Source organism: Diabrotica virgifera, chromosome 2 (genome assembly GCF_917563875.1).
Source record: "Diabrotica virgifera virgifera chromosome 2, PGI_DIABVI_V3a".
Taxonomy (NCBI): domain Eukaryota; kingdom Metazoa; phylum Arthropoda; class Insecta; order Coleoptera; family Chrysomelidae; genus Diabrotica; species Diabrotica virgifera.
In genome coordinates, this window is record NC_065444.1 from 224,166,687 (window position 1) to 224,183,085 (window position 16,399).

General features: G+C 33.9%; 1 protein-coding gene across 1 annotated transcript in view; it reads left to right on the forward strand.

The window, feature by feature from the left end:
- Positions 1 to 88: 88 nt before the first annotated feature.
- The window catches only part of LOC126880433 (serine/arginine repetitive matrix protein 2-like), a 47,936-nt gene continuing 31,625 nt past the window's right edge, over positions 89 to 16,399 (forward strand). The window contains exon 1 of the mRNA XM_050644288.1: positions 89 to 315. Within this exon, the coding sequence (XP_050500245.1) occupies positions 290 to 315 (26 nt within the window). The 5' untranslated portion in view covers positions 89 to 289. The remainder of the gene's footprint in view (positions 316 to 16,399) is intronic.

A 16,399-nucleotide genomic window follows, 5' to 3' on the forward strand; every position in this document is an offset into this window, starting at 1 on the left:
ATTTTCGCATTTCACGGCTGGTTAGCTTTAGGTAGCTGTTACCCAAGATTATTAAGTCATCGTATGATGTAAACGTGAAGTGTCATGTGTCATGTCATCCGTCATCGTAAAAATCATAAACATAGCAAAAAGCAAGCAAAAGCGTTAAAAGCAAAGCAAAAATTCTTGGGCGAGTGGCTCAATTAATCAGATATTTGTATATTTTTAATGCGCTTTGCACTTTTTGTTAAAACTAAAAATAAAATATTGATTTAATCAATAATTTAAATCCACCAAGTGAAATGAAAAGATGGCTAGTCGAAGTAACGTTCAGCGGTAAGTAATAATTTTACCTTGACACATTTCACTGAGATATTACCCCCTATTTTTCAATAATTACTCCAGTAAAAGACACATATTATGTTTGTAATATTGTTAGTATCTGCTAGTTTATGGTTTCTCTAATTTATTACAAAGTAGCTTACACCTGTATACTGTTAACACAATAATTTCATCCCTGTAAATAACTATTCAAATTATTTTAATGGAGATCACAAAGTATTTTTGATAGGTAGTATTGGTGTAAATCCTAGGAAATGAATTATTCTAAAATAAGGTGGTCTCTATTAAGTCAACTCAGTATTCCTATCATATTACCTATTCACACCAAAATGTTGATGAAAATCAAAACCCACCAAATTTGATGTGCAATTTGCATATGTCAACTGGTTTTAAAGCAAAAAATAAATTATCAGTTTGTAAGAAACAATTAAATATCCTGTATCTCGGAAATGAAGCATTTGCAGACATAGGATTATAAAGCAAACCAGTGGCGGCTCGTGACCTCAGTAAGCGGGTAGGCTACACATATACTTCGGGTAGGCGACAAAAAATATCCTACAGTTTGTAATACATTTTGAGCCGTCTTGCAATACTAAATGTAATCTATGAGCGCAACAATGTGTAAAAATTGCTTTTGGAGCATCTACTTTAATTTTTGATTGTAATCCGTTTAAAGAGCCAGCCATTACACTTGCACCATCGTAAAATTGAGCAATTAATTTATTTTTGTAATCATATGGCTCAAGCACGTTTGAAATTAAACTATATAGAGCGTCTGCAGATCTATTATCGCTAACATCAAAAAACCCTAAAAATCTTTCTGTTACCTGACCAACTTTGTTAACAAAACGGATTGTTAAAGTACACTGTGATTTTTCGGTTATATCAGTAGTATCGTCAGCTAGTATAGAAAAAAATTGACTTTCATTAATTTCTGTTGAAATTTCATTTTTTACGTAATCAGCAAGACAATCTATTAAATCATTTTGTATTGTTTTTGACAAACCCGTGAACACCCCTTCTATTTTTTAACATGATCCTGGATTTCCTGATCGTGTTTAACTACTAAATTAAAAATTTCTTTAAAATTACCCATGTTTGAAGAATTATGGCTCTTATCACGACCGCGAAATGTAAGTTCTTGTTTTGCATAAAAAATTGTAACATCAATTTTTTCAACTTCTCCAATCGTTTTCAACTTCTTCATTATATATCTTATTAGATAGAGAAATATGTCCAGCGAAAGCACTGTCAGTAGTTTGTTTATTTTTTTCTAACCGTTTTAAATCTAAGCAATTGTTTAAATGTTCTTTCGAAGATTCATGTTTTTTTACACTAGCTGATAAATTTTTCAAATCTGAATATCCCTGACTCACCCAAACATTTTGCTTCAAATTTGAGAGCAACAGACAAGGCCAATAGAAAAGTGAATTTTTAAAATAACTTCCGCTTAGCCATTTATGATTTTCATACCATATTGTTTTAAACGATCTCGAAAATGGTTGATTGTCTTTTGTCTTATCTGTGGATAAAATTGTTAAATTTTGTAAAGGCCGGCCCATTGAAATAATTACTAATTTTTCTTGATTTTGGCGCCTTGAAAAAGGTGTCGCGATCAAACTGCATATTACATCGTTTAAAATATTCATATTCGATGACTAAAGTTTTTCCACCAATAAAACTAACACACCTACGTTTCAACAATGTCAAATATTACTTATTTTATTTATGTATCAAATAATAATTTACTATTCGAATAAATTGATAAGTTAACAATTAACCTCGCTTTAAATTTTTAATTATCTATATAATCTAATAACACATTATTCAGTTTTCATAAACAAATTTAAATTGTCCTACCTAATTTTATTCAATACTTAACCTACTAATAACAGCCAAAATCAAAAAACAATTATTTTAAAACAGTTTCACAAGACACAAGAGAAGCAACTGATAAAATTTGGTAGGTCCGGCTATAAGACTCTGTGCCTATCCGCCCGTTCAAAATCCGCCGGCCTGCAGCAGGCCTGCTCACGTAAACAGAGATATCGCACATCAATTCGGTATTGGCATCGTTCTATTTCAGGCTACCTTCCCGAGTGCCTGACCAAGGAGAATATAGAATCTATACAGTACTACTGATACTACAAGGAGCGTACAATAATTATAACTACGGAGAAAATTTTTTGGATATTTTTAAAAATAATTTGGATAATTTTTGCTATTTTATTGTAGATATTGTGTCAAAATTTATAAATTACAATTTTGAAATAAGTAATTTATATTAATAATTTATATTATTGTACTACATTTGAAGAGGGTAGGCGGCGCCTACCTTGCCTACCCCGACGGGCCGCCCCTGAAGCAAACTATCACAGCTATATGAAGAAGACCCTTTCTCGGAAGCGACAATACAGGCTGGGGAGGAAATGTTACATGCGATATCCGCCAACAGAACGGAAAGGTGGTGCAAGCTGGTCACGAGTCTGGACATGAAACAAAACAGCAGACGTGCCTGGAAGCTGATTCGGAATTTTGGCAACGATCCCGCTGCTCCGGCAGTCAACATGACAGAAGTCACACCCGATCAGATAGCCCATCATCTTCTAATGAACGGTAAGACGACATCAAGAAAGAACAAGGTGAGAGCTCAACGGAATATCGACGAAGAAAGAGATGTTCTAGGTACCTCTTTTTGTCTAGAGGAGATGAGAGGCGCGATCCATCAAATGAAAGATAATAAAGCGGCTGGCCTGGACGACATACGAACAGAGCAAATAAAGAACTTTGGACTAAAAACCGTAGAGTGGCTCGTAAAAATGATGAATTGCTGCATCCGTACATTACAAATCCCCAAAATCTGGAGAAAAGCTAGAGTGGTAGCCCTCTTAAAACCAGGGAAGGATCCGGCGGATACAAAGAGTTTTAGACCTGTATCTCTCTTGTGCCACCTTTTCAAGGCCTTTGAAAGAATGATACTGAACCGGATCGCAGAATATGTGGAGACTAAAATTATTCCAGAACAAGCAGGATTCAGACCCGGAAAGTGCTGCTGCAGTCAAATTCTTAATCTCACCCAACATATTGAAGATGGTTTTGAACGGAAGGAAATAACAGGAGTAGCGTTCATAGACCTAACTGCCGCCTATGATACAGTTAACCATCAACGGCTACTCGCAAAACTCTACGAAACTACAAAGGACTTCCGACTAACAAGGTTAGTGAAATGTCTCCTCCAGAATAGACGCTTCTACGTAACGCTCCAGTCCAAGAACAGTCGGTGGAGGGACCAAAAAAATGGGCTACCACAGGGAAGTGTCCTCGCGCCGTTTCTATACAACATATACACCAACGACCAACCCATACACCAACAAACAAGGCAATTTATTTACGCTGATGATACAGCAGTGGCAGCTCAGGGAAGAACCTTCAATGAAGTCGAAGTGAAGCTGACAGATGCCCTGGGAGACTTAGCTCTATACTATGATAAAAACCATCTGAAACCCAATCCCACAAAAACCCAGGTATGTGCTTTCCACCTGAGAAACAAGCATGCCCGAAGGTCGCTGGAGGTGGAATGGCGTGGTCAGATGCTGGAACACAACAAGACGCCAAAATACCTTGGCGTCCGTCTGGATAGAACTCTGTCTTACCGATACCACTGTCAAGATGTTAAGAAGAAAGTAAGTGCCAGAAATAATATCATCCGCAAGCTAACTAATACAAAATGGGGAGCACAACCACACACTCTCCGCACTTCTGCCTTGGCATTATGTTTTTCAGCCGCGGAGTTTGGAGCACCAGTATGGGCAAACTCTGCTCACGCAAAGAACGTCGACGTGGCTCTAAATGAAACGGTCCGTATAATATCGGGTTGCCTGAAACCGACACCTATCGAAGAGGTATACCCCATTGCTGGAATTGCTCCACCACCAATCAGGAGAAAGGTCACGTCAGAGGTAGAACGGAAAAAGCAGGAGACGGACCGAAGACACCCCTTATATGACCACCAAACTCAGCCAAGCAGACTAAGATCTCGGAAAAGCTTCCTGAAAACATCAAGATCCATCCCCGAAGCGCCAGAGACGCGCCGAATACACCTATGGCAAGCGTCAACTACTGCGACACATTTTCCTCCCTCGGAGGAAATGGCTGCTGGACACAATTTACCGTATCCGACTTGGAAAGCGCTAAACAGACTAAGAACCGGCGTTTCACGTTGTGCTAGTAACCTGAAAAAATGGGGATACCAGGAGGACGATACCTGCGACTGTGGCGCGGTTCAGACCAGCCGGCATCTACTATCATGCACAGAGATGAGAGAGACGTGCACAGAACAAGACTTAATTATAGCAAATGACAGGGCCATCTATGTGGCCAACCATTGGAAATACAGAATTTAAAGTTGTTGGTGTTCCGGACACGGAAAGTAAGTAAGTATTATTTTTCATGCAGAATTACCCCTTAAAGTTTGTCACACTTATTTAGAAACATCCTGTACTGATGAAGAACATGGGTAGATGTTAAAGTACTTAACTTTTTTATTTTATTATCCAACATAAGCAAATGAATCAAAAAACAGAATGTTAAGAAAACCCGAGACTATAGTTGGGTTTTAATTTCAATATTTTATAAATGCTAGAATATTCCACAGCGTGATGCGAACTTTGAGAAAAAAACACAGTTTGATTCATACCGCCGGTATACAATGAAAATTCACCTGTTTAGCAACAATATTATCGCAGCGATATTGTTAAAGAATAAAGCTATAACATAATAAAAAAATCACTTAAATCACACAACAGGTTTAGGAAATTCAAGACATCAAAAATGACCAAATTTTTAAGTGGGCCCAAGTTCTATGCACGCAAGTTTAGTTTATAAAATAGATAAATCAGTTAGGTCTGCAAAATTTAAAGATATTAAGGTACATAGTTCAAGATTTATATGATATAATTGGCAATTTTATAGTCTATATTTTCCCTGAAATGAACACATTAAATTTCATCAATAACCTCATCTATCCATTTCCAAGCTTAGTAATTGCCATACGAATTTTCTTAACATTATCTGTGACAGCAATTAGTGGGGAAACAAGCTCTTTGAGAATTAAAATAATACAATTTTTTCTATGATCCACAATGGGACAAAAACGCTTTCAGACTTATCCATCATTAGTATTGAGAAGGATATTTCAGAAAATATACTTCGATGTCTCTAACATTGTTAAGAGTAAACAGTAGCGATCAACAGGTAGCAACAAAATATAACTTCGGGAGATAGTATCATAAACTTTGGCAACAGTGGTAATCTTTGACATTATCTAAGATTAATATTTTGACAATATCATAGTCGCGCTAAATGGAAGTAATAGAAAACGATTTTATTATTAATAAATAGATATTTATAAAAATAAACCAAAATGGGTAAAAATTTTATGTTAAGATAGGTATTTAGAAAGGTATTTGCATGAAATATCTAATAATAAAACAATAATAAATAATCATTTTTGTTGTGAGGTGAAACAAATTTTGATTTTCGCATAATTTTGGCACGGTTTTTAATGGACTTTTTCTTGGAAGGTTTCACTTTATTTTTCGTTTGATTTACTTTTTCCATTTTGTTAAACTATCGATAATATTTTTAGAATAAAAAATCCTCCTAAAACTTTATATACTCGCATTAGAATTCGAAATATTTTTACGTAAAATATATTTACCTACCTACATATAACTAAAACTCACAATTAACTACAATCTATTCTTTCAAAGAGGCCAACAACTTATACAACAACAACAAATATATAATAAATTAACTATCAATAAACACTACTTTCCTATGAAACAACAATAACGAATTCTTAAATTAGCACACTACTGCACTGAACAGATATCGATAAAGATGACAGAACAGATTAGAGAAAATCTGACGCAGATATGTCAAAATGACAGTGATAATTTCTCTGTGTTGCCTAATTAGTTATTTATTTATTTATTTATTTTACGGATACACCATTTTTACAAAAATACGACGTCAACCTTTACAAAGCATAGGTTCAATAGGTTGCGTTAAAAAAAACCAAAATTAAAATTAAACAAAATGCAATAAAAGTAGTAGCTTAAGTTATTATTAAGTTATATAATGCTCAAAATCTCTCAACTGATTTCTTAAATGTTGCTATAGATATTCCAAATAACTCTAAACTATTGCAGTGCTCATTGGCAGTTCGTAAAATTCTTGTAATGGGTTCATTTTGACCTTAATTTGTAGTGTGGAATGGAATGTTGAAAATCTCAGTGTTACGAGTTCTTCTAGTATTAACATTAAAACTTATTAAACTTAGTAACTCTGGATCTTGAACATATCCATTTATAATCTTAAAAAGGAAACATAAATCCGCTTGACACCTTCTATGATGTAGTGGTGAGATATTTAGTATTGACAGTATATCATCATATGTGTATTGTTCTCTAACAAAACCAATCTTATAAGCACATACCCTCAAGAATCTATTCTGAACTCTCTCGATACTGTAGATGTCACTATTATATGAAGGAGACCAAATGAGAGAACCATACTCCAAAACTGATTGAACTAAACTAAAGTATAACATTTTTAAAGTTTGTACTGAAAACTGATTACAGTTTCTTAGAATGAATCCCAACATTTTTAAAGCTTTAGCTGAAGTTTCATTATTGTGATATTTAAAAGTTAATTTAGAATCAAAATTAATTCCTAAATCCTTAATATTATGATGTGCCTCTAATGGTACATTATTTATACAATAATCATAATTTACAAACTCTCTTGATCTTCCAAAAGTAATTTTAAAACATTTTTTTATATTTAAGTATAGCATGTTTACCTCACACCAACTAGCTAAGCTTTTAATATCATTCTGTAACAAAGAGGCGTCAACTAGGTTATTTACTATTCGAAATATTTTAAGGTCATCAGCAAACATTAGAAAATTACTACTTTTAATCACTGAGGATATATCATTAACAAATATATTAAATAAGAGAGGCCCAATATGAGACCCCTGAGGAACTCCTGAGGTTACAGATACTCGTTGAGATAAACAGTTTCCATATTTAACATACTGACATCTACCAGATATATAACTACCTATCCACTCAATTATTTTACCTCCAAATCCATAGCCTTTTAATTTAGCAATAAGCAGATCATGGTTAACTCTATCGAGGGCTTTAGAGAAGTCTGTGTAGATAGCGTCAACCTGACCCTTCTGTTCAACTGAATTAGCAATGAAATTAGTATACAATATTAAGTTTGTACATGTAGACTTACCTTTAGAAAAGCCATGTTGTCTAACATCAATTATATCTTTACAATTCCATGTCAAAAAGTTATTTACAAGGCACTCAAAAAGTTTGGGTAATACAGATTGGTTACAAACCGCTCGATAATTTTCAACATCATTTTTATTACCAGACTTAAAAATTGGTGTTAAATAACTAGTTTTCCAAAAATCAGGAAAGATGCCAGTACTCAGTGAGGAATTAAATAAGTAGCAGATAGGTTTTACGAGAGTAAAAATGCAATGCTTGAGAACATAAGCTGGCAAACAATCTGGTCCAAGCGATAATTTCCAAGGCATCTTTAAAACATTATCAAATATGTCTGAGAGCCCAGTACTATAATTATTCACATTTACACTCTGCTGATAGTTAAAAATTGGGATCTGATTAACTTTAGAATTAGAATATGTAGTTGAGAAAAACTTACTAAATAAATTAACTACGTTTTGAGCATTATCACCTGTACTATCACCGTAGGACATATTAGATGGCAGCAGGGGCGGCTCGTTATAGTATAAGGTGGTGAGGCACACTACACCTGAGGGATTTTACTTATATGGTTAGCTCCTCTTTAATGGCCAGAAGGTAGATTTTGTGACGTCATAACGCTAGGACCAATAATCCCGGACAAAAAATCCTCACAAATTATCCCTGGACAAGAAATACCCAGACAAATAATCCCCGGACAAAAAATCCCCACAAAAATCCCCAGACAAATAATCCCCGGACAAAAAATCCACACAAAAAATCCCGGACAAATAATCTACAAAAATTTTTTAATCAAAATATCCCCACAAAGAATTCCGTGCAAAAAATCCTCAAGAAACATTTGCTGTCGATTAGTTCTCTAAAACTTTTCCAGTGAATGCGATCGACTCAAATGCTTTCAGCCTCAGTGCAGAGAGTTATTTTGAATTCCAATTTCATATTGAAAATTTGAAATTCTACATAACAAGAGTGTGCGTTTTTTCAAAAATCGTGGAAGATATGGGGAATGAGCTAAGGCTGTGGGAATCATGTTGCAATATTATTCGCTTAAATCTTTTGCTCACTCTGATTTGAATAAGTATGTTCAAAAAAATTTTACAAAAGAAACACAACCATATCATACAACATTTTTGAAACACTTAAAAACCATTTTTTTTATGTAAATGTAACAAATAAATAAAGAAAAATAATTTATTATGTAGTTATATATTTTACAAAAAAAAACACAAACACAAAATACAACATTTTTGAAACACTTAAAATAGTATATTGTACAAGAGAGAAGAAAGACATATTTCTCACGAGCGCAGAAGTGTGTTGCCACGAACCGAAGTACGAGGCAAGTGCCGCAAATCAAGCGAGGCAGAAATATGTCATTTTCTCACGTGTTGTACACTGTACTTTTTCTATGGATGCGTTTTTGTCAAGAGTTAAAACTTCAAAATTAAATAATTTAGGTGCTTTGATGTAGATTATATGCCAAAATTGAAATAAAATACATATTATACACATATGTAAGTATTTAATATTCTTAATATTTTTAAACTTTTATTGATTTAAAATTATAGTTACCAGTTATATTTGAACAATTTTGAAAGGTAATTCCTGGTAAGTTTTGATTTGACACATTTTATTTGACAAACATATTTGTGTTTGTATTGTGCATGTTACCATGGAAACCGCGATTCTACGTATGAAACCCGTGAGAAAAAATATTCCTCACTGCAATGGCCGACTTATCTCACAGTCTGAGAAATTGTTCGTTTTGAATGTATGTAAGTAGTGAGAGAAGTTGCACATTGTATAGCATCCATAGAAAAACTACTTTTGTATGTAAACGTTCGATGTGGAAGTGGAAACGTTATTAAAATAATTTTTTAAGTTAAATTGTATAATCTTATTTCTCATTTAGAATAATAAATTACATAAATGCCACAAAGAAACAGCTTCAGAACAATATTTTAGGTGATGATGAATAATGATTTAAAATGAACACTGTTTTAATTGCATATCCATAAACTTCTAAAATATAATAATCCATTCGTATATACCGCGTGTACATAGAAAGCTATGATCTGCAATAGACTTGTGCTTGAACTATTTAGTCATTTCAGTTCGGCTATTCCCATTCCGTTCGGCTATTCCCATTCCGTTCGGCTATTCCCATTCCGTTCCGCGGAGCCTGAGGCCGTTCGGCTATTCCTATTCCGTTGCGCGGAGCTCGCGGCATGCCTCAAGGTAGGATGGATTTTGTTCCTAGAATCGGTGGCACATTTTTCAAATTTTGCCGGTTTTACTGTTGGCGTTGTCCCATACTGTTGCAGATGGTCTGAGGTATGCTTCTACGCTCTACGGTAATGATTTGAGAAAGTTGGAATGGCACGTGGAAGACGGGTATCTAAGAAGATAAAGAGTCAGGGCCGTACGATTTTAATTTTTTTCATAAAAATAAAGGTATTTAGGAAATTTCAAAAAGCTAAATTATATTTAAATAACCGATTATAAAACAACGAAATAAAGTAAATAGTCGATTGATATACTGGTGAGGCACTGCCTCACCTGCCTCATAAGACAAGCCGCCACTGGATGGCAGATTATAACTTTTACGTTTATTATTGATATACTTCCAAAAATGTCGAGGATTAGATAGAATCCCATTCTCAATATTATTCAAATAGTTAGTATAACATTGAGAGGAGACTTGTTTACATTCATCTCTTAACTGAGAAAATCTTAAATAATCATCCCTTCTACCAAATAATTTATACTGCTTATGTATTTTCTTTTTTAAATATATCAACTTCCTTAATTTACCATTAAACCAAATCGGAAACGAACTTGTTTTAAATTTTTTGATCTGAACAAATAAGTCAAAACCTGTATACATAAAATCATAAAATACTGCTTAGCTGTAATTCACATCATCTGATAAAAGTAAGTCCCAATTAATACTTGCAAAGTAATCATTTAATCCGACATAATTTGCATTTTTAAAATCATAATAAAATTCGTCGTAGTTCAGTTGATAATGCTTTTCAAAACCAGTTAATTCTACAACTATAGGCGAATGATGGATACTATTATCAAATAGCGAATCAAGTGGAATAACTACATCAACATTGTTTAAATTTGTAAATACTAAATCTAGAAAGACATTACGACTGTTAGGTAAAGTGTTTATTTGAAACATGTTAAAATAACCAAAAGAATTGGCCAAATACACAGCAGGAGAGTCATCAGGACATTCAACATTTAATCCAAAGTTGTCATTACTCCAGGAAGCATTTGGTAAATTATAATCACCACACAGTACCAAGTTTCCACACTTCTCCATAACATATTCAACTGAACTGCAATGTAACATGTATACATTTAGGTCGGATGCAGGAGGGATATAAACTCCACCCATAACCATGCACTTATTATTAATTTTCAGTGATACAAAAATTTGTTCTACTTCAGAATCAGGGATTATCACTTTCTACGCACTTATGTCATTTTTAACAGCAATCAACACACCTCCACCCCTAGTTTTTCCTGTAGCAGCAGGATTGCGATCATTTCTAAATTATAACCAACATTATAACCAATAAGTCCTAATTCTGCATCGCTATAATCACAAGTTAACCAAGTTTCCACCAAAATGATTATATGATAATTACATTGAGCTATGGCAATTTCCAGAGACTTTAGTTTAGTTCTTAATCCACCAACATTTTGATAATAAATTAATAAATGAGGTGAGCTTATATGTTTCGTTGTGTCTAGTTTTTTTGTGTGGAATTATCATTTTTGCAAATTTCAGGTATACCGTTAACATATCGTATAAATAAATCTTTCTCACCTTGTTCTTGGCGTTTTTTGAGGTCCTCTTTAACTTTATTGAGTTTGTTGAGTTGCTGGGGAGTTAGATCAGAATTTATAAATATCTTTTATGCTTTGTCAACGTGAATCTTATTTTTTAAAATATTCATTACATCAAAAGAATTTGTTAATACAATTTTTAGGGAACGAGCACCATTTTTGTTTTTCTTACCAAATCTAACAGCTTTGACAACTTTAATATCCTCTTGAGTAATATCCTTGAAAATTGAGGTCACAGTAGCCAAATCATCAGATACAGCATTTCTTCTATCCACAGATTCACCTAGATTATGAATGATTAAGTTGTTCATTCTCTTTTGTCTTTCAAAAACCTCACTTACAATATCCTCTTCTTGGTTTTTAGAATTCTGCAATTTCATATCATTAACCTCATTCTGCAGTTTTTCAATTAATTTGAATAGTTTTGGAACAAGTTTCATTCCAGATTTACATTCTTGACACAAAAACTGCAGAACACGATTCTTCTTTAACTCCATAACCCTAATTTCTGATGAACACAGACCAGAACAATAAGTATCTTTGTGAACTGGGCGGTCACAGCTATCACAATAAAGCATTTCTTCTTCAGTACCATCTTTCTTGCATTTATTATAGTTAGTATCTTATTTAGTTATAATATGCTCGATTTCTTGTTAGAAATTTTAGTAGTTCCCAGAGGTGTAACCAGGATGATCCTTGAAATGTTTGACACAAAAACACTTGGATAAACCCAAAACAAATCTTTATTTGACTACATATCAAATACAAATGGTTAATTCTTTTACCTGTAAACTATCTAAAATATAATGCGATAATTAGCAATACATGAGCGTCGCGAGTGGGGTTTATAATTACATGGCCAATACATTACATCACCCCACCCTAAAATCCTACTTATAACTAAATTTAGGAACACAACAAAACTAAACTTCTAAATACTATATTTCGAATCCAAAACGTTTTGGTTCTTTTCTAGATCTTATTGGACGTCTATGTGGGATGCCTGACTCTTGGATAACATCACTATCATTTTGAGAGTCTAGCTGAGGCTCACCACCTAGATTTCCTGTTGAGTTTGTAGCGGCTTGGATAACATTTTCCTCGTTATTTTGAATATTATTTTCCTCTGAACTATCGTGCATCATCTCCGCAAATGTAATACCTTCTAAATTACTATTAAAAATTATTTTAATTTGATTACAATGTCTTTTCCACGTAAGTTTACTACTTAACGGATTTACCAAATATGCTCTTCTACCTAAAATTCGTAAAATCTTTGCTTTGCACCAAGACACCTTGGTGTTTCTATAATCTTTAACTAAAACTATATCTCCCACTACAAACTCTACCTGTCTCCTCCTTCTATAATATTTCTTATTATTTTCTTGCACTTGCATCAACTTACATCTAATTTGTGTTAAATCAACTGGGTTTGATTGTTGGTTTTGTAAATCATCAGGTTTAATTAAATCTAGACGCGTTCGCAAAGCCCTTCCAAAAAATATCTTAGCGGGAGAAGTACCTGTCGACAGGTGCACTGTGTTCCTATATGTTAATAAAAATTTAGATAATGATAAATTAATATTTCTTTGATCAATATCTTTTAACAAAAAATGCTTGACTGTTTTTACGCTATTTTCAGCAGCACCGTTGCAATGTGCTGAAAAAGGAGGTATTGTTATATGTTTAATACCATTAATTAAAGTAAAACATTTAAATTCTTGCGATGTTAGCTGCGGGCCGTTATCGCTGACAAGTACTTCCGGTAAACCATAACGAGCAAAACACTCCCTTAGTTTAGCAATCGTAGCCATTGAGGTGACTGAAGACATTGGACAAACTTCTACCCATTTAGAAAAAGCATCCAAAATTATAAGAAAATGAGTTTTTCGTGTTTCGGCAAAATCTATATGCGCACGTGACCAAACATTTTGAGGATTGCTCCAGCCTTGTAAGGGAACCTTAGGAGGATCTGCCTGCATGTGCTGACAAGGAATGCAGTTCTTGCTGAGAACTTCAATTTCTGTATTTAATGATGGCCATCAAATATAAGATCTAGCTAATAATTTCATCTTAACTATACCAAAGTGAGCTGTATGCAATTCATTCAGTAATTTATTTCGTAGTTTACTAGGAACAATTACTCTTTGTCCCCACAATAAGACGCCATCTTCAATAGATATTTAATTTCGTTTAAGGAAATAGGGTTTAATTTCTAATTTAAAATTTGTGAGCCATTTGGCCATAACATATTTAGTTACACGAGACAAAATCGGATCTAATTCTGTTTCTTTCCTTATATCACTCACATTAATAGGAATTTCTTCGCTTTCTGCTAAATAATTTAAATTAACAGTTTCCTCTATATTAAACTTAGAAGAATCTAGCCTTATTGACTTATTTAAAGGCAATCTACTTAAAAAGTCTGCTACATTTTTTTGGGTCGATACATGCTTTATATTAAAATTGAAACCACTTAAAAATACTGCATATCGCTGCAATCTATTGGCTGCCGTAACTGGTATCCCATTTTTAGGGCCAAAAATGGATACTAACGTCTTGTTATCTGTGATTAAATTGAACTCCTTCCCATATAAAAATTGGTAGAAACGTTTGATTCCCCACACTATAGCCGTTGCTTCTTTATCTAGAGTCGAATAAGCCTTTTCGGTATAGCTGAGCCTTCTACTAGCAAAATAGATTGGTTTCTCGCTACCATCTTTCAAACTATGCGAGAGAACAGCTCCGATCCCATTAACTGAACTATCAACCGTCAAATTTAATTCTAAGGTTGGGTCGTAATGAACTAATACTAGATCTGAAGCTAACATTTGTTTAATAGTGTCAAAAGCTAATTGACATTCTTCATCCCAGTGCCAAACTACATTTTGTTTTAAAAGCTTATATAAACAATGAACAATGTTTGGGAGATTTGGAATGAATCGATTATAATAATTTATACTTCCCAAAAACGATTTTAGTTGTGTCACATTCGTAGGTTCTGGGATTTCCTCAATAGCGAATTTTATCTTGACTTTTATGCAAGCCCCTTTTATCAATTATAAATCCAAGATAATATACTGATTCCGCGAAAAACGTACATTTTTCCTTTTTTACTGTAAGACCACATTCTTGTAAAATCGCTAAAACATTACACAAATTCGTAGTGTGTTCTTCCCTATTCCTTCCTGTAATTAGAATATCATCTAAAAAAATAGATATACAGTAGAACCCCGATTATATGTGCTCCTCGGGACCGAAGGGTGGCACGGATAATTGAAAAGCACGGATAATACGAACATGTATTTCTTATGTAGAATGCATATGTACGTATACACATACATATGTACCTACCATAAAAATAACAGAAAAAAATAAATCTTTCATTATGAGTCTCTCTTTCGTCATATAGAGTTTCAGTCAAGTGATTTACGATGACGCTATTTTGATAAAACCTCAAAAACGCAACTTGAGTAATAGAAAATCATAGCACGGATAATCCGCAGCACGGATAATCCGCACCCGGATAATCGGGGTTCTACTGTACTTGGCATATTGAGAAATATTTGTTCCATAATACGTTGGAACTGGGATGGACCTGATACAACTCCGTATGGTAGACGATTAAATTCAAATAATCCCTTATGAGTACTAATAACCGTAATATTTCCGAAAATCTGGATGAATCACAACTTGCTGATAAGCTTGACTCAGGTCAATTTTAGAAAACTCTTGACCACCCTGTAACTTAGCAAATAAATCATCGATCCGTGGTAACGGATATTTATCCGCTTCGATAAAAGGATTGATAGTTATTTTGAAATCACCACAAATCCTAACACCTCCATCATTTTTTAAAATCGGTACTATGGGTGTTCCCCATTCCGAAAATTCAACTGCAGATATAATGCCCTCCTGGACCATTTTATCTAATTCCATCTCTACCTTGTTTCTTAAAGAAAAAGGAACCACTCTGGGTTTAAAAAATTTAGGTCTGGCATCTGGTTTAATATTAAATTTTAACTGATATTTATTAAATGTGCCCAATTTGTCAGAAACTACAGTGGGAAAATCTTTCATTAACCACCCCATTATTTCATTATTTTTATCTGCTTCAATAAAATTTAGTTCCCTGAAACCCATATTATAACACCTAATAAAATTTCTACCTAGCAAGGCTGGAGTTTCCCGATGCATAACATAAAAATCCAAATTATTTGTTTGTTTTGAAAAAGTTACTGGTAAGTTAATTTTGCCCTTAGGATGAACCTTGCCTCCCGAAAAATTAACTAACGATACATTAACTCGAGATAATGGTTGTGTATTAAAATATTTGTTATAATATATACTAAAAGGTAGGACAGAGACCGCGGCGCCTGAATCTAATTCAAATTTAAACATTTTACCTTTAATATTAATATCGATATAAATTGGTGGATCATTATTTGATGATATACATAATACAGATGATTCAGTTCCTTCTTCCAATAAATTTAAAAATCTATATCTACATACCCGTTTTAAGTGTCCTCGGACGTTACATAAATTGCAGATATAATCCTTATAGGGACATTCTGAAGGCGGATGTCTTTTAGCACACCTGAAACACTTTTGAACACTACCACTGAACTCATCACGATTAAAATCCGAACTATGTCTCTGCATACCTGAAGTTGAAGGTCTAGTCATGTCTAGTCTCCTTAAATCGCTGTTCTTGTTGATGTGCTCTGCCATCCCCACGCTGTGATACTTGCAATATTTCCTTACTGCAACTTCCACTCGTTATTTGACACACCTGTCTTTCTTCTACTGGTTCCATTTTCACCACACTTCTGCTATCTACTTCGTTAATGCCAGTTATTGCTGCTTCTTCAATTTGTGCTGTTTCCATAGCTTTATTAAAT